Here is a 22258-nt window from a genome sequence, read left to right as displayed (position 1 = left end):
ATGATTACGATATGATAATTGAGCTTGCTAAATGAGTGATTGTTTCTTCGATGTCTCTCACTACCGTCATTAGCGACGTACAGTATAGGGCTTCAATTGCCATTTGGAAATGAAGCCAGGTTTACATGCAAAGGACATTTAAAACAAAAAGGGAACGTTTTTATTTTAAAAAAATCCCTAACATGTGTATTTTTAGTCACAGATATTTGCAATTTCACTTACCTTAATTTCGACCTCACCTCTTTCCAACATTTGAAATTCACCACATTTTAATAAATAATCATGTGAGGTTTTACTAACTTGAATTCGATTTGCTGCAATAAACCAAATACGTTATTGTTTGATTGTCAAAGTGTTTTACGGTGCATTATTACATTGTAAAAGTGAACATTAAGACGGACATTTGGGATAGGTGAGGGGGCTCGGTGGTACCAGTAAGCCACAACTTTTCTTAGAACAATTTAAAATAGTCAAAATTAAGCTGTTTTTATGTGCCAGTGGTCTTACAGTTAAGCCCCTTGAGCCCACCAATGTTTATTCCCTCGAGCATGGATGGCCCCCCTAACACTCGAGCTAATCCTGGTCGCACTACTGGATTGCGGTTAAAATGCCAACTACATAATTATAAACATTATTGTAATATTGTAACGCAAACGTAAACATTTGTAACGTAAACATTCTTGTATTATTTAAAATTCTAAATACAGTACCGGTATTGTAAATAGAATCACGAATGTGCAATTAACAATAGGCTTAATAGTGGTATGATTACAGTACTGTGGTTTCATGTTATTTATATTCCTATTCATTATCGGTATATACAAAATGTACGGTTAGGCCTGTGAGTCCATAAATTATTATGCAAACACAGCAAAACTTACGCTTCCCTCGAGTCTGCATTCTGGAAGCGGTATTTACTGTATCACCAAACAGACAATATCGAGGCATTTTAAGACCGACAACACCTGCCACAACGGGTCCTGAAACAAGAAAACTGTGATTGTCAAACCACGGATATTAGGCCTATACATAGGCGAGAACAGTGGCGGATTGGATCCAGAAATTCGTACAGGGAGCGACTTTCACAGATAGAGGCTCCACCCAGCTTAGCCCCAACAAGTTTGAGGGCTGAGATAAGAAATGGCACCTCTAGATGGCCAGAAATGGTGCTCAGACTTAATTTTTTTTATAAAATCTTCTTTTTTTCATCAATTAATTTTTTTATTCAGAAAAATGTAGTGGGGGGGGGGGAGGCGGCTGGGCCCTCTTGAATACGTCACTGGATAAAGTATAAATAAACGATGGAAATACACTTTTGGACAGCAACCAACATGTACATCATACTGTACATCATTAAATTACAAAGAAATATTGACGTTCCTTGCTGTTTGAAAAACACTGTGAAAATATTGTTGTGTCGTCAAGACACATACCGTATATAATTGTTCTATACAATTAATTATTCAAGATAAGATATTTTTATGCTGTAACAATAGAAAATGTTTAAAAAAATAACTACGGATTATAATTTTTTTTAAAATCATGATTAATAATTAGTTGAAGATATTTAGTGGAAGATCAGTATAAAATTATCAATGGAAGTTAAACTCCTAAATGAATAGCATTGTGTCCTTATGTTTTCAAGTTATACTATTATCCCAACATTTCGTTACACCTCTCCATTGAATAATAGTTATTTTAGTTCATACATCAGATGAGTTCATTTAAGCTATTTACCTTACAATATAACCAATTATTTATTATCCAATGCAGGTGTCTCGAAATTATAAATATAAACTCCATATAAATACTAGTAAAAATAGAAATTCGTAAAGTGAATGATACGTGTACAAAAATAAAAGAGGAAAACCACTATAACTCAAAGAGATTGATGTTACAATATATTTAGACATCTTTAGAGCAACTGGAATGGGAATGAAGTTAACTATATGCTTATAACTGCATTGGTACAATTTAAATCATCACAATAATTTAAGTCTTATTTTTAAATGCACAAATTAAAATTTTATAAAAATCATTTTCCGTTACTCCCTATTGGATACATTCAGTTCTAATATATTTTTTAAAATATTAACAGCAATTAAAATTATAGTTACAATTACAATCATAACTATCTGATATTAACTCATTGTACTCTGAGTTATCAAAATGCTTCATATCCTCTCAGTGCTTCATATCCTCTCAGTCTACTTTGAGTTAACAATACGGGTGGCAGCACATCATAACCTCCTGTTTCCTAATCCACTACCCCACTCTGAATAGGATGGGACGAAGCTTTAAAGCAGTTACAAGGCTTATGGTCATTAAACTTATGGAACTTAAAACATCAATACTGTATATTATTCTACCATTTTGCATTAAAAACATTGTATTTTTCTCACACATAATTTAATATATAAATTGCGTGATTTGGTCATTATTAATTAATAATACTAACTTCTGTGTTCAGTTATAGCATTGTCAAATCTCGGTGCTTGTCTGGGCCCACTCTATAACCTGTTAGGTAAAGGTAGGAAATAACCTGTGTCTTGCAGCTTTAACTGGGCTGGAATGCGCACAGGCGTGGACCAACTCAATCTACAACTTTCTTCTCCCCAAGGGGCACACCATGTCCGATCAGCTGCCAAGAGGTGCACTTTCGTCTGTCCACAACGACAGGGGCTGAATGGACCCATGGGTGTATGCAAGGGACATTTTTTTTCTAGGGCCTTTTTCACAATGACATAAATGAGTAAACATTGATGAGGTACCAGCAATGAGTCTAAAGACCTTGCCAATTACGTGACGCTCAATTCCAGCAATTCTGAAATTGAGCCTGCCATCCGCTTCAAGGTGGTGGCGCTGTAATCGATTTTCCTGTCTCCCACTGAAAAGGTCCAAACAATTATGATCACGACCCACCCAGAAAAAATACTGGCTATCCAATCCAATTGTGTACACTACTTCTTACAGGCCTGAAAAATGATGACGATAACCGTATTGGTTATTGTTTTTGTAAGCTCGCAAAACCTCCCTATTAAGAAAAAAAAGAACAAATACATGATAATTATACCTGAATGAATTCCAATTCTGATCTGGAATATCGTGTGCATCTTGTCGGGAACCTCGAGGAAACTTGTGTGGTAGAGTATGTCCAATGCAGCAGTTGCAATTTCAATGACGTGCTTATCTCCATTTCTTTCAGGTAGACCTTATGAGTTCAATTAATAGTCAAACATATATTTTTCAGTAAAGTACTTTCGCAAATTCTATGCCTAATTGGTTTTATTATATTTAAAAAATAGATATGACTTTTCATTCCATAGCTTACGGTACATTTACAAGACGATGTGGTATATATTTACCTGTTTACTGAAAACATAAGTTGTATATATTTAATGTTTAGTAATGTTAGATTATTATAGTATGTACTCCCATGCTTTCACACATGCAGAAATAGGTCTATTTTTATTCAAACACACATCTACATGTTAAGCAAATTCTAAATATCTAATCAAACATACCGGATGCCAGCATATATGTTTCATTGATCGTTTCAACCTTGTATACATCATAGTTTTCTATCCTCGAATCAAAAACTGAATACAGACCATTCAGCATTTGGACAACCTGAACAAAAAAAGCATTTATGTATTTATGTATTTAGTTTAATAACTTTTGGTAATGGTAATGGTAGTTACATGTTTGGAATGCCGGATGAGGAAGGCGAGTAGACAGATTAAAATTTCAGTTATTCAGAATGTTTTTCAGGAGAAATCGAAGAAGGATCGAGAGAGAGGGAGAGGGGAACAGGATGTGTGACAAGGAAGAGGAAGAAAGGCGGAGTGTCGGGAGTCGTGGAGAGACGGAAGAAGCGGAAGAAAAGGATTTAATAGAGGACGGTTTTTGTATTGAATAATTCGACCAGGTTGAACAGAATTTGAGGAGTGTCGTAAAGGTGAGAAAGTCGAGTTCTTCCAGACAAGAAGGGTAAGAAGCCGTGTAAAGAAGAGGCAGACAGAAGCTTACAGAAAAGATAGCATTCGATGCGCAGGAGATGAGTAGGTGGTGCTGGGAGTAACAGCGCAAGACAATCCTTTATTACTATCTTTAACGTGCACATGTTATGCACGCGTGCAGACGTGCCATTATCGTATTGCATACGGAACCAACGGCTTATACTTCTCTTCCGAATTACGGTGCGCTTTTTATACCTGCACATTTTAACCCTGTATCTGAAAAGCACAAGGGGAGCTGCGAATTTAACCAAATGTATTAGTATATTATATACCGGTAATTTAAAAAGATAGGATTTGAGCCGAGATATGTATACAGTCAAGATAAAGTGTTTAGAAGTTGGTTCCAAGGCTTCCGGGCAGCTAAAGAAAAAGAAACATCACATGAAGGAGACCGACCCGGACAATTAGGGATGATGATGTAAAAGAGGCAGATCTCAATTTGCAAGTACACAGCAGCCGGAGCACGGTGAATTATATATTTAAGGTGTAATTAATTAAGTAATTAATGGGATTTGTATAGCACACATGTATGTATCAACCGATATGTTAAATTATTGAGAGTACGAATTATTAAATGATAAGCTTACCTGTAAGGGAGTAATTTGATTACAAAGCTGATTAAATCCAACGATATCAGAAAAAAAGATGGTTGCATTATCAAATAATTCTGCTTTAACATCCATATTCATCATCAGTTGTTCAACGACAGTTTTCGGTAGCATGGAGTAGAGCAGCCAATTAGATCTCTTTTTCTCCTTGTTTAGATCTTTTGTCTGCGCAGCCAGAGTCAAGGCATAACTCTGGATATCTGTAGTAACGGTCCATATTGATCGAAGCGTGAGTGGACAGAGGATTGAAACGACAACTACAACAATAGTGCTAACAGCAATGGCTTTCTGATCCCCCTTTAGTTCGTGATTCAGCCTGATGAGAATTTCTTCTGCCATGTCCTTCTGTATATTCTCAAACACGTTGATATATATTGTCATAAGCTCGAACCAGCTTTTTGCCTCGTTAAAATTTGGGCTTCTCATGTCAGCATTGTTTCGGAGAATCATACGTCTCATGCCCTCAATCACTTGTGTCACATTCAGATCAAGCTGCTGCATTTCTTTGTAATAGAAATCTGAAACTAATGTAGAATAGCTCATTGATGCTTTAAAGTTCCATGTTCCTACGTTAAACTTATCGAGATACCAGACAAAATCTTCGTGTTCATCGAAACCTCCTAGCGTAAAGAAAATCGAACCCAGTGTCCGTTCAATGCCCATGTCAATATTGCTGACAATGAGGAATTGATATGCTACTAATGTCTGCCACATATCATGTCCTTTGGAATTTCCAATGCTTTCATACAGCCAGTCAATAAAGATCTGGAGGAGCTCTGTGTAAAATTCGATTTCCGTATAAACGGTTGTATTGCTGCGATGTAAATGTTGACGGTGATAGTCTAGATGTAACTTGAAATCTTCCTTTTTGCGAAAGAATTTGAGTTCTTTTAAGACACTTGTCTTTACTGGCCAGCTATTGAGAGACTCGAGTGATTCATCGGTCAGTGGATACGTCTCTGTGAGATAAACTTTGTCTTCAGGTCCAATTAGGCTCACGTAAAGTGCTGACATGTCTCTTTCTCTTTGTAGCTGACTGAGAAGAACGCCAATGTCTCGACTGAATCCAATAACATTTCGAACTTCAGTGTCGATGCTATTTGTGTAGAAGATGCTGTGCAGATTGATGATAGCGAGAATAGCCAGAGACAAGATGGGAACCAGTGTTAAGAACAACATCTTTGCCAACTGTATGCGCTTTCCCTTACCCGTCAGAGGATTTTCACGACATTTTGATATGCTGTTTGGGTGACGTAGAAGATCTCGTACAGTGCTGGGCACATGTGACAGTGAATCGAATGAGGACTGCGAGTTAAAAATAACATCGTGTACCTCCCCACCAGAAATAGTATATGTGTTCATGCCTCTTTATCTGAGAAAAACAATTGTTAACCGAATTATAAATTAATTATTATTTATAGGTCTCATAACATACCTATGTTACGTTGGAGGACATCATCACTAGTAACAGTTATGGGTTGGTGAGATTCTATTTACGATATAAACTTTCTTATATAAAGCCCGACGGGACCTACACTGCGTCAGACCGTCGCGACGGTCAACGCGTTCATCTCCGCTCTCTATGAGCGTTTGACGTCGCGGTGCCGTCTGCAGATTGTCAATGGCGGCAGACCATTGAGGAATAAATTTAAACTTATTCCTCTATGGGCAGGCTGACCGGATTGCGTTCTCCAAAGAATTTAGGTCCCAAGTCTCCGCAAGTCGTGAAAATCGGGACGGCCTTCCGCACTCCCGCAAATATGCACGAATCTTTCGGAAAATGTCCCATCGTCCGCAATTTCATACTATAATAATAATATTTGCACGATTTTCTAATTTATTAATTAATTGTCTCACGGAAATCGGTGATGGTGGGTATCACCATGGACAGAAAAATAAAGTTACGTGTGTTAAGAAAGCTCATTTAACCAGGTCTCCCGGGAGGGTGACTTTTTAAATTTGGGTCCCCTGGCCGTGTGTGCCAGGCTTAAAAAGAGGTTGTCAAAGCCCCTGGTCAAAGTGATCTTCGTTGTGTGTGCGTCGAGAACTAGTGCATCCATAGCGTGATCGATTGCTTGGAATCGGATGTGCATTTTCAACCAAATAATAATAATAATTTCGTACTTCTGGGTTATCCTTGGCGTCCACACCCAATAAATCTAATCCAATCCAACTATTTAGCCCTCGGAAACATTGATATATCAAAAAGATTCATATGGACCTTATTGTTAGTTCTAGATGTAATACATTTTTTTGAAAAGATTAATTAAAATGGCCGTCATAGAAACAAATCTTTTAAAGACATTTTGATAACGTAGGCGGAACTATGCTATCAGCTTTGGCTAAATTAATAAAATTTTGGAACTTCATTTATCAAATGATCTCCATTATCTGCAATACGTAGACAGAGATGGATTAAATGCAGCTGCATTGTGGTTATACTGCACGTTAAATGCATATTATTCATTTGCTCTAAAACCGATTTGATGTGGGCCAAGTGATGTCAAAAGCGAATGTGCCACTACTTTATCAGTAACTTAAAACACCATGGACGATGTCGATAAGGCTACATACACGTTCATGTATACGTAATTAAGTGATCAGCACACAGGAAGATAGTCTCTACCCACTGTATTCATACACATTTTAACGTCCTAATCCTACAGAAACGGTACCATAACTAGAGTAAATTGTCTTTATCAAAGGGCATAAGCGGGCTTTGAACCAGGAAACTTGTTTCAAAGTCTGCACAGGTTATAATTCAAAATATATTATCCGTTGCACCACTGGACACTAAATGGACCCCTGGTAAATATACTGAGGTATATCAAACACTAATATGGATAATTATTTATATGCATGATAGCCTCAATATTTGTCGAAGGCTAATGCTGTTGCTCCATCCGTGTTAAGGAAAAGTTTCTTCTAAATTTGTGTCAAATATACCTTGTGACTGTGTCCCTCCCTGTTCTTAATCTCCTGAATGCAATGCAAAAAGGGACCATGAGTTTAAAATTTAAAACCACGAGATAACAGATGTTTTAAAAAAACGTCCATCCAACTGATGAAGCCTATTGAGTGTGTTCCTTATAGGTTCCTCAGGTGAAACAAATGTATGTGAAACTCCGACTGATGAGAATATTCTGAAGAGAATAATAATTAGCAATGTCTTGGAATTGAATCGTAAATTGCATATACATCACCCAGAGAATAAGTAAAGCACTAGTCGAGTAGATATTACATTACATTTTATTTTTCAATTCTTTTCTGTCCAATATTACCTTTTCAGTTAAACCTTTTCTCTCATGCTGTTACCTATTTATTTTTTATTTATATTTTTGTTTAATTTAATTTTAATATAATCTTAGGCCTACTTGTAATCTGTTCAGTTGCTAATCTTAATTCTTGTTAATGTTGTTTAATGTTATATAATTATTAATTTGTAAATTACCTAATGTGTAATTTTCTATAATTTTTAATTGTAAAATATAGTAGCCAATTTTTCAATTTACTTGGTCTGTTGTGCAATATTTTTTAAGGTAATTTTTTTGTCGTTTCTTGTACTTTTGTGTCCTCTCATTCATTTTATTCATCTTCTCCAATTTTAATGTTTCTCTTTCTACTTGTGTCTTCATTCTTTCTTCGTTTCAATATTTTTCAATAGGCCTATTATTAATAACTTCGTACCCGATAATTTTAATCAAAAGTGTATTTTGTGTGTTTTGAATTGTATTATTTGGTCTTTTTAGTGTAAGTATTTTTAATAGTAAATTTGATGTAATTCAACTACCAATATAGCTGCGAATCAAATACTGAATAATTGAAATTCAAATTGAATTGAAAAATTATGATGTATTTTATTATTCTAAAATCATAATTTTCTCGACTCCTCCCTCAGTGGTGTAAATTTCGATTACTCTTCTTCCAAGGACCATGGAAGGTCCTCCATGCAAGGACCCACTACCACGAATGTAATATGCTGTACATTTTGTTTATTTAGTTGTATGGAAATCATTTCCGAAATAAGATATTTAATGAATGAATAATGGCCACTACTGTATAGTGATAGCCTTTCATGTTCTAAGCATTTGAGTAACCGCTTAAGTTTAGTTGTTGAAAGAAGACACTAGCTGCATTAAATATCTTAAAACATCTTAAATATAAATGCCCAGTCATTTAAACATTAACCATTTTATTCTACAATATACCTTTATACTTAAATAATAATAGAAATAATAATAATAATGATAATAATAATAATTATTAATATAACGTTGATGTGATGATCAAGATGTAGAATTTTAGGTGATAAAGATGATATTAAGATAATAATAATAAGAATAAATAGCCTATAATAATAGTAATAAATACAAGAATAATATATGACAATGATAATTATTTTAATAATAATTATAATGATAATGAAGACGACGATGAATATATGATAATAATAATTATTTTAATAATAATTATGATACAAGAATATTATTTTTGTTGATGAGGACGATGATAATATCTATAAAATGATCAAAGCATACCTGTAATTCAAACTAGAAATCCTGAATATATCACCTTTGGTTTCGGCGTTTATGAAGACAAAATGTATTTAAGTATCCTGCTCTCAAACTTCTGCTTTCTTCTGTGTTTTCTTCAGGGTGTGCGTACGTCTGTGTGGAGCGAATCAGTGACTGCAAATCGAGGGTCACCTGGTTATAAAACGCTAGCTCGGAATTTGTATTGAGGCCTATACATCATAGGTAAACATGTAAAACCAGTTGCGTAAGATGAACCCATGTCTGAAACCATAGAAACCTCATTTGCATCCGCATGTTTAACATATGATATGGTTTCGACTTGATTCGCAAAAATACTCTAGTCCTACTAATTAAAATGATTAAATCTCAAATTAGACACTTAACACACCGAACATAAGGTACGGTAACATTTTTAAAAGGAGTGTCTAATTTAAATATTCTGTATATCATAAATGATTTTAGGTCTAATACGGTACTAAGTTTTGTTTGTAAGAAAAAAGAAATAAGAAAAGGAAGATAAAAAGAAAAAAACTTGATCGCCCAAAGTGCTTCTTTATTTTCGAGCGTATATATAGAACACCAAATTTTCGCGCGGGCATGCCCCGGACCCCTAAGGTAGTGTTATCTCGATCGGCCCCACTTTCAGCCCCCCTTTCGAAAATCTCTGGATCCTCCCCAGTGGTGGCGCCAGGACCTGCCCGACGGAGGGGCTAAAGGCCCCGACGGGGGGGCTAGTGGAACGAATCGAGTCTCACTTGGCTTTTGGGCCAGGGGGCCGCCTAGGGCCCCCGGTGGGGGTCCAGGGGGCGAAGCCATGGATATTTGATGAATTATGGCGAATTTTTATTACTTATTTGATAGGTATCGAGTTACTATAATATGACTACATGTAGGCTATGCTTTCTAATGTTGAAATCAGCTTCCAAAACCAAAACATTTTGAATAAAGCGAGAAACAAAGTGTATGCAATGTAACCATCTAATTTATTTTCAAATCCTCATTCTTGAAAGTGAAATTCTATATTTTGGAAATTTTGCATGAAATCTGTCAACCACGCTGTCATGGTCGAGGTTGCTTCACCTATCACGATGTATTCTAACCATCATGAGACTATCTAAATGAGCATTTGTCATAACAGAACGCAAATTATTTTTAATTAGTCTCATTAAATTATTATTATCATTATTATTATTATTATTATTATTATTATTATTATTATTATTATTATTATTATTATTATTATTATTATTATTATTATTATTATTGTGGTTGTTGCTTTTGTGATGAAAAGTTAACACAAACTATATGGTGGCTAAACGAATATTACATGTAAATATTTTTTTTTAATTGTTTGTTCCCCGGCAAAATTTATCGTCTTCCCCGACTGGAGGGGGGGGGCTATGCTTCCCCGACAGGGGGGGGGTATAGCCCCCCAGCCCCTCTGGCGCCACCACTGTTTACCAGCCAAAATACAGTAGCGTAACGCATTTGTAATAATGTTTAACACTGGAACCCCTTCCACATAAAAACAAAGAACAAACTTTCTTCTTTTTATTTTTGGGCATATTTAATTCTACTGATTTTACTGAGCAGTCACTGGCAGAGATATCTAAATTAGGGCATCTATTGCCTTCCTTGTCCTTCTCTCGATGTTATGAATGCAGCTTTCCATTGAGTGAACACATTTTATTCATGAACTTGGAAAAAAAATATGCAATAGCCATGATGATTATTTTTTACCGCATTTTTGGGCTGATGTAAAAATTGAATTTCTAAAGAACAGTGTTTTGTAGGGAACAACTATCATTATAGTAAATTATTGTTGTTTTTTTTTTATAATTACCATTGTGTAAAGGGACTGCGCAATGGCTGCTTTGGTAAAACTGACAGGCTCATTAGCTCAACCCGCCCTCGATAAACTATACGGTACGATTTATTGGGTTCACATTTAGATCAGTGGCACCCATCACTTATGGTGCACCCATTAACAATATAAAATATAAGCCAAGGAAAGCAAAAGACAGTTCAAAAACAACAAAAGGATAAATAGCATAACAAAAACAAAACCAAGCAATTTACAGTAAAATTTTACCCTTATTATCTAAAAAAAAAAAAAAAAAAAATTCTTACTAAAATATAGTAAGTAAACTGAATGAAACACACTGAGCTGCACAACAACCTGTACTTAGAAGTCGTGTGACGTTACCGGATTATGTATTTATTTTATTTATTTATTAAATTTCTTTTTCTACGGACCAGGGCAGAATTAAAGTCAAATTCAGTAAAATATTACAGGTTCTTGTACAGCTAACGTTACGTTATCACACTATATTAATTGGATTAACACATAATGTGTGTTTAACACTGGTGTCCTTAGATTCATTTATAGGTGAACGGACTAGTTGCCTTTTTTATGAGGTTTTAATTGTTCTTTACCGCCGAAAGTGCGGTATTCTAACGTTAGTTGTAGGAGGGCTGGTCGGCCTAATGTCTGTCTCTTATACACATCTCGAATATTACATGTAAATATTTTTTTTTAATTTGTCTGTTCCCCGACAAAATTTATAGTCCCCCAGCCCCCCCCCCCCCCCCCCCCCCCCCCCCCCCTTCTTTTTTTTTTTTTTTTTTTTTTGGAAAGTCAAAATAAATAAAGAAAGAAAAGGAAAAAAGAAAAAAAAAAGATAAAAATGATCGCCCAAAAAGCCGGGGGGGGGAAATTAAGCCCCTGCTCCCCGCTGGCGTCGCCACTGATGTGGGTAACAGAATGACTTTAATTGCTGTTCCCAATATTATGCAAATAATTCTAGAAAATAATAATATTAATATTGTCGATCTGCATACATGCATAGGGCCACACGGTATGTTCAAAATGGCCTTTGGAACGTTGAATGTCAGTAACTGATATGAATTTATCGGTCTAGTTTGTTGGCATAATGAGCCAATACCATCAATAAAATAGGCTTAGGGTATACCGAGTAACAATACCTTCCAGATCAGTTGAATGGTCGGTTAGTAGGTTGTGAGGGGCCCTGGTTCAAAATTACAGTTGAGGCGCTTGATGCATGCAAATTGCATGCTAAGACGTCTACCAACACCGATAGGTTAGGTAGTTTAAAAGCAGGGGTTCCGATTTTTTTATAAAAATAAATCTTTCGATTTTTTAAAGATGTTCTCAGAGGGCTTGACTGATGATTTAAATTTTAATTTTATTTGATTTATTCGCATCTCATAAAAATACAATCATTAAAACGATTCACAATGTAAAAAGCATAAAATTCATTAGTAAAAGTTACCTAAAAAACAAGCAATAGGCCAATATTATAGCCCAAGTTAGATTGACCATAATAATAATTATAAGATTTGTTCTTCTTATGACCAAAAGAAAATTACATTCGATATTTATTGAATTGGTGTTATTTATCGGATTGACCATTGAACAATGTCAATAATTATCTTGAATTGGTTTTTTATATACTAAAAAAAACTTGATGGCTATTGAATCACAAATAGAGATGATTTTACTGTTATTTTTGTTACAAATTGTATATAAACTGCATAATAGTTCTATTTTAAATATGTTGATTGTTAATTGTAGGCATTTGGATGTTTTAACATTTAAGCATCTGGCATCCAAAACTGATAGTGGAAAGTATTGTATTCAAACTAGATTTACTCGTATGTGGAATGGGCTACCTGACAACATTAGAAATGCTTTTTTATGTGACAGCTGGTCAAATTTTTAAAAAAATTTAAAAAAAAAAAACATTTTAAAGATATTGGCCTACTTAATTCTTAGGTATTCTTGTATATTTTTATATTCTATTGCATGTTTTTTGTAGGCTTTGAGTGTTGGAGTGGCACACCTCTTGGCGACAGAAGTTCTCTGACCTCTTTTGCCACTCCACGGCGCATTCAAAGTTGTTTCGTAGGCCTATTTTAAAACAATGGGGTCTATTGCGAAATCATAATTTGTTCAAAATTTAATCGCTTATCACTGCCATAACTAGATAAATTGAGTTGTTAATACCTCCATTAAAGATAAAGTGCAAGAAACACAAACACATTATATAAATACAATATGAATAATAATAATGACATTTTAAAGGCTTAGTATATTTATACTAGTACGGGTATTGTAAAATACATAACGTATAAAATGATGTAGGCCTAATTAAATAAAACATTGTGTTATGAATACACAGGCGCACAATACGCTGTGCATTATTTAATACATTATAAATACTGTACAATAAATAATCCTACTATAATTACACAACGTGCAGGGTATTGTGAAATATAAACAATAGGCCTATGTTACGAATACACATGATGCAATATGCTATCATTATATTTACAAATAGGTCTACCAATTAATTATTACCATGGAGTTTTGAGTAACATACTGCTGGTACAATTTTAATTTTACTTATTTGCCGGACCCCCAAATTTTTATAAGTATTTAATTGTTATTTTACATTTATACTTCTAAATATTTTTAAAATCATCTAATTTACGAAAATTAAGTATTGTCATTAATTGAAATGTACATAGGCAATACAAAAACAAGCGCATGGTGGATTTTTGTTTAAATATATAACATAAATAGACAATGTGATGTGAACATTAATAATAAATTCATATAAGCCTAATTATTTTAAAGGTATCCGTATATATTTATTTAAAAATGTTATATTATAATTGTTATATTATAATTGAGAAAAACTGGTCCGGCCAACCGGTGCGGTTCGACGGCCCTGATTTTTCCTCGCAAGTATAACGGCGGACGTGATTACAGTTAGAGCCAAAAATGGCCCCCATGGTCTATGAAAGCCACGGGGTCCCCGGCCAAGGCGTTACGCCAGTCGCTGGAAGGTACCAGATACAATCGTTCAATGTCACAATAAAACATTACTTTGTGAGATTTTTCTTTATAAATCGGGGGCCCCTGGAGCTCGAGGACCCAGGTTCAAAGAACCTGTTGAACCTGTGGTACGCCACTGTTGGTTGGTTGTTTAGATGGGTGGATGGTTGGTTGGTTGTGCGGTTGGTCGGTCTGTTGGTCAGTTAGTTGGTCGGTCGGTCGGTAGGTTGCATTGGTTGGTTAGTTAGTTGGTTGTTTGGTCTGTCTATCGGTTTTGTTGGTCGGTGTGTTAGGTGGTTGGTTAAGTAATAAATATTTGTTAATCATTTATTTTCACTGATTGGAAAAATAATTATTTTTATTAAGAATGTAGGCCTATAAAATTTTCAGAAATAAATAATAGCTCAAAACACGGCAGTTTGCATTTTTCGTATAGTTTACAATTTCATGTAGGCCTATCACATAAGCATTTCGCTTGTAATCTATTGTATAAAAAAGGATATTATATATTATAAACATTCAGCATATTAAATAAAATAATTTGTTTAGACCTTAGGCATATCAAACTGTTTTTTTTTTGTTTTTTTTTTTTGTTTTTTTATTTTTCAGGTTGAATTGCACGTACATCTTGACGGCGCTTGTCGACCAAAGTCGATATGGGATATAGCAAAGTAGGTTGGAGTCTTAATATAATTGTATTTTGAAGCCACAATACTTTCATCACAAATTTGGCTTGTAACGGGCGCCAATTTAAAGATTCTCGCAGTAAATTCGTATGTGAACTTCAATGAAATTTGTTTAGATATTTTTCCTCTTATTTTTAGTTGTTGTTTTGATAATTGATTTTATTAAATGAAAAATTCATTTATATATCCATTGCCCAGTAGAATGGTATTGGAAAGTTTGTCCATACTTCACAACTAACATAAATGTATTATATTTTAGGAGGAGAGATATGATTAAAACCTTGGACATTCAGTCCATGGAGGAGTTCATCTCAAAGCTACGGGTCACCGGCTCGGGATCACTTCCCAAATTCGTACGATCGTTTGATATCTTTTTGCCAATACTACGGTAAGTTGTTTTTTTTTTCTTTTTAATAAAATATTAACTGTATAATGTGTATGCTTAATAGTGTATGATAACATGAATAATATTGACAATAATGTTTGATATTGAATTATTGAATGCTGATTGAAAAAAAAAACTATTAGAACAAGTGGTATGCTATACCGTATACTCACACCCCTTTGGCCTTTGGTTCTTCCCTGGCTACAGCCACGACTCGCTTTCCTCGTATGAATCCCACTTGACTCTGCCCATCATAATTATCATTTTTATCATTATTGTGTTCAAGGTCATCATCAGCATCATCATCATAATCATCGTTAAAAGAAAACCTCTAAAATTTCGACGAAATTCTGTGATTAATCGAGTCTGCTCAGAATGCATGAAAGGGCATTTCCTATAATATAGTAGACAAAGCGACTCGGACTTCCGTCTACTGGACATGCATAACTTTCTTTCGGGACCCTTTTCCTCCTCCATCGGAAAATCCTGCCACCACCAACAGAGAACTTGAAATGCTTTCTTTGTAGTTTTTGGACAAAAATGATTCATTGTTTTAATGTATTAATAATAAAACTATTGATGTAACTCTCTATTACAGTGGCGACAGACAAGCAATCAAAAGAATTGCTATTGAATTATGTGAAGATAAAGCTAATGAGGGCGTAGCATATTTTGAAGCCTCGTATTGTCCCCACTTACTGGCGGATGATGATGTTGGTGTTAGTGTAGAGGAAGTGGTCCGAAACGTTAATGAAGGCTTTAGTGAAGGTTACAAAAAATTTGGCGTAAAAGCCAATAGTATACTCTGTATGCTGATAACTAAGCCAGGTACGTTTTATTGTTATACCATGGAGGAAATATATACCTGCATAATCTCCATCGGTTCTCATTGCTCGATCTTACCTTCGTTCTGAACTTGATCCTTTTATACTATACACACCTAAAACAACAGGGGCGGATCCAGCGGTGGACGTGAGGGCCCGTGTGCCCCCCCCCCTCCCGTCAGTCAAGCCGAAAAATAAAAAGAGGGGGGAAAATTTGAGTTAAAGAGAGGAAGAGCTAAAAAAGGAGTGCACCTATGAGTTCAGTGGCGATACAGCAGTAGGCGAAAGGAGAGCTCGATTATTTACCACTTATTGGTGGGTCTGAGGTGGGCGTGGCGGCGTGAACTTCATATTGTGCCTCCCCCCCCCCCCGTCAGAAAATCCCTGGATCCGCCCTTGAACAAACTTAACATCTGTCCCTGAAGGTTTTTATGCATTTTCATCTCTTCTCTGGAACCAACATCGTACCGCCATCCGTTATGCTCCAACTCTTTCTGAATTCAAATTTCTTCTTAAAACTGACCTTTTCCATAGTTCATACTTTTAAGCGCTGTGAGACTAGCGCTATATAAATGCTTAAATATTATTATCATTATTATTATTATTATTATTATTATTATTATTATTATTATTATTATTATTATTATTATTATTAATATTATTACTCGAACCAGAGAATTGTTTCCATAATAATATAAAGCAAACGTTCTCTGGTGGTCATGGGTACAACAGGAATTAATTACTGTTGAATAAATATAGCATTATACAGTGGTTCCCTGTGAATACATACCGTGCTACTACAACTATTGCTGGGTATTGTTGTTTTATTGTAACTAGAAATCCTATCATAAACCGCTACATTAAAGTAAAATGTAACATCATCAACCCCTTGATAATTTTGAGTCTGCCGATCTGCCGGTCTTAATGTATGTTTTCTCAATAATTATAAATCAATAGTGTGAAAAAATAGGCCTAGGCTATATTTATTTTCAATACGATTACAGAATGGTGCGTGGACGTCGTGCGTCTCTGCGACACGTACAGACACCATGGTGTGGTCGGAATTGGACTAGCTGGGAATGAAAATGAACCTTTAGACAAAGAATACTTTGATAACATGAAGGTAGGAAAAAATATATCAACCTTCAAGAAACCAGTCAGCTAGCTGTGGGCGGATGCAGAGTGGGGCAGACGGTAGGATCGCACCCCCTAAATGGTATTAAGAAAAATAATTCTTGTAGGCCTAGTACCGCGACCGGTAAGATCAGGTATGAGAGTGCAATTTCCGGGCACCTAAGTCCATATTCTCAAAATGTTCTCACATCATCTCCGACCATGGTGGTGCTGAGAAGGTGTCGATTCTCACGCATCCCTACCGCTAAATCCTGCATCCGCCCCATGTTAGGCATATTCATATACCGGTATTATTTTGAGACCAAACTGTTTTTAATAGGCCTACACAGTCGATGGTGTACCTGTACCACTGAGGCTTCGTTCGGAATAACTGAATTTTCAAACTCTTGCAAATAACGTGGAACATCACTAGTTCTCGATGCATGGCAAAAAATAAACATCGATCAATTTTATGATATGGCCTCATCTTCAGCATTTAATACTTTTTATGAATGATTAACATCTATGTACCATTATTTATGTAATAGGCCTTACAACTACCTTGTGATACTGCTTATTGTAGTGCTTAAATGAAATATTTGTTGTAATTTACACATGCTTTACGGTTTTGATTACAGAAGAAGGTGTGAGTTTACGGGTGTGTGTAGGTGGGGTGGATGGTGCGGCTTTGTGGGTTAAGATGATGAAGAGATGTCGAATGCGACTGATGGAATACCGTCAAACCTCGAATTGAAGCCCGGGTTTCTTTTTTTTTTGTTGCGAACTTTAGATGGGCTTCTTTTCGAGATAGGCTTTATTTCGAGATGTGCTTTTTTTAGAGGCCACTTTTTCAAAGTAAAGAGGGGGGGGGGGCTTCTTTTCAAAATGAGTACTGTAAATTTTGCGAATTTGTACTATAAAACAATAAATACGGCCACTGTAACATCAATCTGTATCATGGAGCGTATTTAACTGACATTAAATCACCTAAACTACTGTATAAACCAAGCTTGTTTTTAATATATTTTTTCTTGAAATTCATGTACAGTATACGGTGTATACTGTACCGGTACTGTCTCGAAAACAAGATATAGGCCCTATGCTATCTTATAAAGAAGCCCATGGGCTTCTTTTCGAGGCTAATTTTGCAAACTAAAGAGGGGGCTTCAATTAGAGATGGGTTCATCTCGAGATTAAGCCCACTGGGCTTCAATTCGAGGTTTTACGGAATGTTACATATTTGGAGGGAATGTTTGCATAATAAATACGGTATCACCAGCCTATGGGGATTTCTCTAACCAATTTTAAACAGGCTTACTGTATATTTCTAATTTGCACTAACATTAGGAAGCACTTCGACTCAACATAAAGAGAACAATACACGCAGGAGAGACAGGCTCAACCTCCAACGTCCGACGAGCGATTGAAGTATTTAAAGCCCAACGCATCGGACATGGATACAGCTGTGTGAAAGACGATAGTGTTTACCAGGTAACCACACTATACAACATCTTATTCTTAATGGTCCATTTTCGATATTATAATGTATTCCTTTCACGATGTATCACCTTTATTAGGCCTATGATCTAATATATTTGATTGTATTCAGAAGTTTACGAAATATTTATTTGTTTAAATTAAAACATTATGTTGTAGTTAGTAAAGGCAAGCAAAGTACATCTAGAGGTGTGTCCCACATCTAGCCACATTCTTGGTTCGGTCGATAGCGATTATTCCAAGCACCCTGCAATAAGGTAAGATCCATTATTATATTGTGAGTGCCGTTTCGTGCATTTTTTTAAAAGAATGTCACTATGCATTGTTTCTTTGCTGTACCGGTAGGAAAATATTTTGTTTAGGGGTTTGGGACTAGTATACCTATTCATGCTGTAACTGGAAAAAAAAAATACTAATGCAAATGTAACTATATTTACCAATATACAGTACATTCCCCCGAACCAAACGATTTAGCTGTGTTTTCATAACTAATTTATGTTATCAGACAGGTGTATAAACATATAAACAAAATTTAGAGTATAATATTGTAAGCGTACACTATAAAACGCCAGGATTTCTTACATGAATGCCTTTTTAGAACGTTGACGTTGTTATAACCCGGTTAAAGTTGAGATCTGGTACACTTTGTTCATGTTAAAGATTAAAAATTGTGTAGAAATTATATTCATCACACGCCTTACAGATAAACGCACATACTAAACATTTCAAAATGATATTCAATGCTTTTTATTTACAATATTACAACTGATCATGCTAAGATCATAGTTTATAGATGATTTTGATCTAAAAAATTCGCATCAACCTATCTTTGTTTTCAATATTACATATAGGCCTATATCTTCATTTCAATTTCATAAAATATATAAAATAGGATCTATATTTTGTCCTACTTTTCAGCTTATGTATGCGCTTGATGATTCTTATTCTCTTATATATGATTAAAGATTAATTTCATTTGATGTACTTAATTTATTGAATTTGAGATTAATGATTTAAGAGGTTTAATACTATGCGGGTTTTTTTTTTTAATTTTTTAAATAAATTTGGAATTTGTCAGCTTATACAGTGGTATAGGTAATTTTTTACAATTTCACGCTTTGCCTAAATGCAATAAACAATTATATGATATGATTTGATTGTAAAAATATATCAATAAAATCACTATTTTTTTTTCAGATTTGCGAAAGATGACGTGAATTTTTCACTTAACACTGACGATCCACTACACTTTGAAAACACCATGAAAACGGAGGAAGATATTGCAATGAAATATTTTGGTATGACACAAGAAGACATAGTAAAATCGGTAAATATAAAACAGCATTGGCGAGGGAAAAAAAACAAAACAATTTTTGTTCAGACAATTTTTTTATTTTAAGATACAGTATTGCAAAGTTCGTTTCAAACACTATCCAAGTCACTTATGTCCAGGATTTTTTACTGGAAGAAGCGAGAGCGAGTGACAAAAAAGTAAAAACTCATTGTTTTAAACTACATTAACTTTTGCAGATAATGCATTTATTTTCTTATGTTTTTTGTGTTACAGAGAATTCGGGCTGCAGAGGCGTCGTTCTTACCTGATAACGAAAAGATGTCATTGGTTAGACACCTACGAAAGCAGAGTAAGTCTACCGCTACCTGCGTGGCATTATAATCCTATAGATAATGACTCGCTTCAAACGTCTGGCAAGGGCAAGCTAAGAATTGTTCAAAAAGGAAGTGGAGTGTGAGGGGAACCAAATTAGTTAACGGGAACCGAATAGATAAGTGGGGTGCACTAGCAGCAGCAGTGATATGAAGAAGGAGCCAGAGGCCCTATGGAAAGATGTTGTACTTCTATTCTATTTTTTCTTATTTCAATACATGTCATTGGTGGTATGTATAGACATTTAAAAATGGAGTAGCAAAACGGGATGCACGTGCCCCCTCCACCCAATTAAATCTGCCCTTGTTTGAAAATAACGAATATGTGACAGTTTGCTTATATTTCTCATCAAGCCAAATATAAATTTTAAACAATTCATTGCGCAACGAAAAACAACAATATAATGGACCGTATAAAGTTACGAAAGATACCAATAGTCAGCAACAGTGTCTGTATTGATAGAGATATGGGATTGTATAGGATCTACTCAACAAATCACAACCCCAGTAAAAGAACACCCATCAACAAAGTCTTTGAATGAAATTATGAAATGAGCAATGCCGTCTAGGTATTTTAGCACTTATTTTCAATGTAAGTGAGGTGCACATATCAATATTTGCCTGCATGGACCGATTCATGGAAACAGCCTAGAGGCTATTATTATTTTTCATGTTTTTATGGCTAAACACACTAGTCGGTTAAAATTAGTTTAATACTGTAGGCCTATGTCTGTTATCGTTTATTGTAAAGACTACAGTATTGTACAATAGTAGTTATTTAATTAAATAATAATAAATAATTAAATAGCGTGAGACATGTGTATGGTACAGAATTTTAGGTTGGTTACCCAAATGAATGTTTACAGTCCTAATTGAAAGTGTCGATATTAGGACACACATTATGCCTATATGGACGCATTGAAAATCATACGAGATTTTAGAAGATATTCATATTAATTCACCGGACAATCCTTCTGATAAATCCAGTAAGTTTGCTAACCTTAGCTGTGATAGGCCTGTCTCTTATACACATCTAGATGTGTATAAGAGACAGTATATATGATGCATATTTTGATATCTATTGTCCATATTTCGGTCTGCGTACTCCCACGTTGAAGTGGGCCCGAATTATACGGCCGTAGTAAATCGGCAGACCATTAGCCGACGTAAAGCCCGTTTTCCACTAGGCGAATTCATTCGCGCGAATCGAAAGCGTCGGTTCAATATTCCTATCGGAGTTTTTGTGAAGCAAAAAAATGCGCAACCAATCAGAGCTCAGGATGCGAACCGACGCTTTGATTCGCGCGAATAAATTCGATTAGTGGAAAACCAGCTTAATGTGCGCCAGGTTTTAGTAATGTAATTTCTTGGTATACAAAATAAATTATTATTCTGATTCTATTCTATTTTTGTTACTGTACTTTATTATTGAATCGTCATCGCCATGTATGTAGCGTGGCGCCGCATTCATGAATTTATTTTATTTCATTTCATTTTCGTCTCAAAATACGATTTAAAAAAAAAGACGGAGAGACAGGAAATTTAAAAAGATAACTAAATCAACTATCAAGTGGATTGCCGAACAAAAAGGCAATAAACACAAAATAGAAATATATCAAAATCTGCCTTTAGGCCCTAAAATAATCTTTCAAAGCTTTACAAAATATTTAAAATTTAAAATAGGTTTTTCACGCACATTAGTCGGAAAAATCATCACAAAGACGGGGAAAATAATTACAGATAGAATATTTGAAACAATCAGTCCTGGTATAGTTATGAATAAATTTGAAATTACTAAAATGATACCGTAACGTATAAATTAATTTTAATAAGGTTGAAAATTGGAACTTATATTTACCATAAATGCTTCGTTACAAATGAGAGATAGAAAGAAACTTTAAACGATCCTCAACAGAAAGTAAACCAATGATACCAAGTCTTTGCGTATAAAAAGAGGGATGAAACCATGAACGAGTAATCCTTCATTGAATTTTCTCGAGTGAGGAGATATGACCCTTTGATTAGGAAGCCATGCTTGGATATTATATTCAATATTAGGTCGGAC

General features: G+C 35.1%; 2 protein-coding genes across 4 annotated transcripts in view; one reads left to right on the top strand and one right to left on the bottom strand.

The window, feature by feature from the left end:
• Positions 1-9321, bottom strand: part of LOC117102002 — an 11406-nt gene extending 2085 nt beyond the window's left edge. Inside the window, exons 1-6 of one of the 3 annotated variants that reach the window (XM_033242205.1) lie at positions 9166-9321; positions 4607-5999; positions 3525-3630; positions 3074-3211; positions 882-980; positions 223-314 (exon numbers count right to left, since the gene is read on the bottom strand). In XM_033242205.1, coding sequence (XP_033098096.1) covers positions 223-314; positions 882-980; positions 3074-3211; positions 3525-3630; positions 4607-5989 — 1818 coding nt within the window. In that variant the 5' untranslated portion in view covers positions 5990-5999; positions 9166-9321. Of the gene's footprint in view, positions 1-222; positions 315-881; positions 981-2387; positions 2976-3073; positions 3212-3524; positions 3631-4606; positions 6000-9165 lie in introns of those variants that run through there. The other 2 variants (XM_033242214.1, XM_033242222.1) reach the window with 2 other exon arrangements.
• Positions 1-21149, top strand: part of LOC117102020 (adenosine deaminase-like) — a 26779-nt gene extending 5630 nt beyond the window's left edge. The window contains exons 5-12 of the mRNA XM_033242234.1: positions 14633-14694; positions 14969-15097; positions 15693-15922; positions 16923-17041; positions 18379-18522; positions 18688-18785; positions 19726-19855; positions 20096-21149. Coding sequence (XP_033098125.1) covers positions 14633-14694; positions 14969-15097; positions 15693-15922; positions 16923-17041; positions 18379-18522; positions 18688-18785; positions 19726-19855; positions 20096-20203 — 1020 coding nt within the window. The 3' untranslated portion in view covers positions 20204-21149. The remainder of the gene's footprint in view (positions 1-14632; positions 14695-14968; positions 15098-15692; positions 15923-16922; positions 17042-18378; positions 18523-18687; positions 18786-19725; positions 19856-20095) is intronic.
• The last annotated feature ends 1109 nt before the right edge of the window (positions 21150-22258 follow it).

The sequence above is a fragment of the Anneissia japonica genome, unplaced genomic scaffold (assembly GCF_011630105.1).
Source record: "Anneissia japonica isolate Jap-2015-1 unplaced genomic scaffold, ASM1163010v1 scaffold1005_len2656397_cov198, whole genome shotgun sequence".
In the NCBI taxonomy this organism is placed as follows: Eukaryota; Metazoa; Echinodermata; class Crinoidea; order Comatulida; family Comatulidae; genus Anneissia; species Anneissia japonica.
The sequence above is the reverse complement of the archived record's forward strand: the minus strand, read 5'-3'. Positions and strand labels throughout refer to the sequence as shown.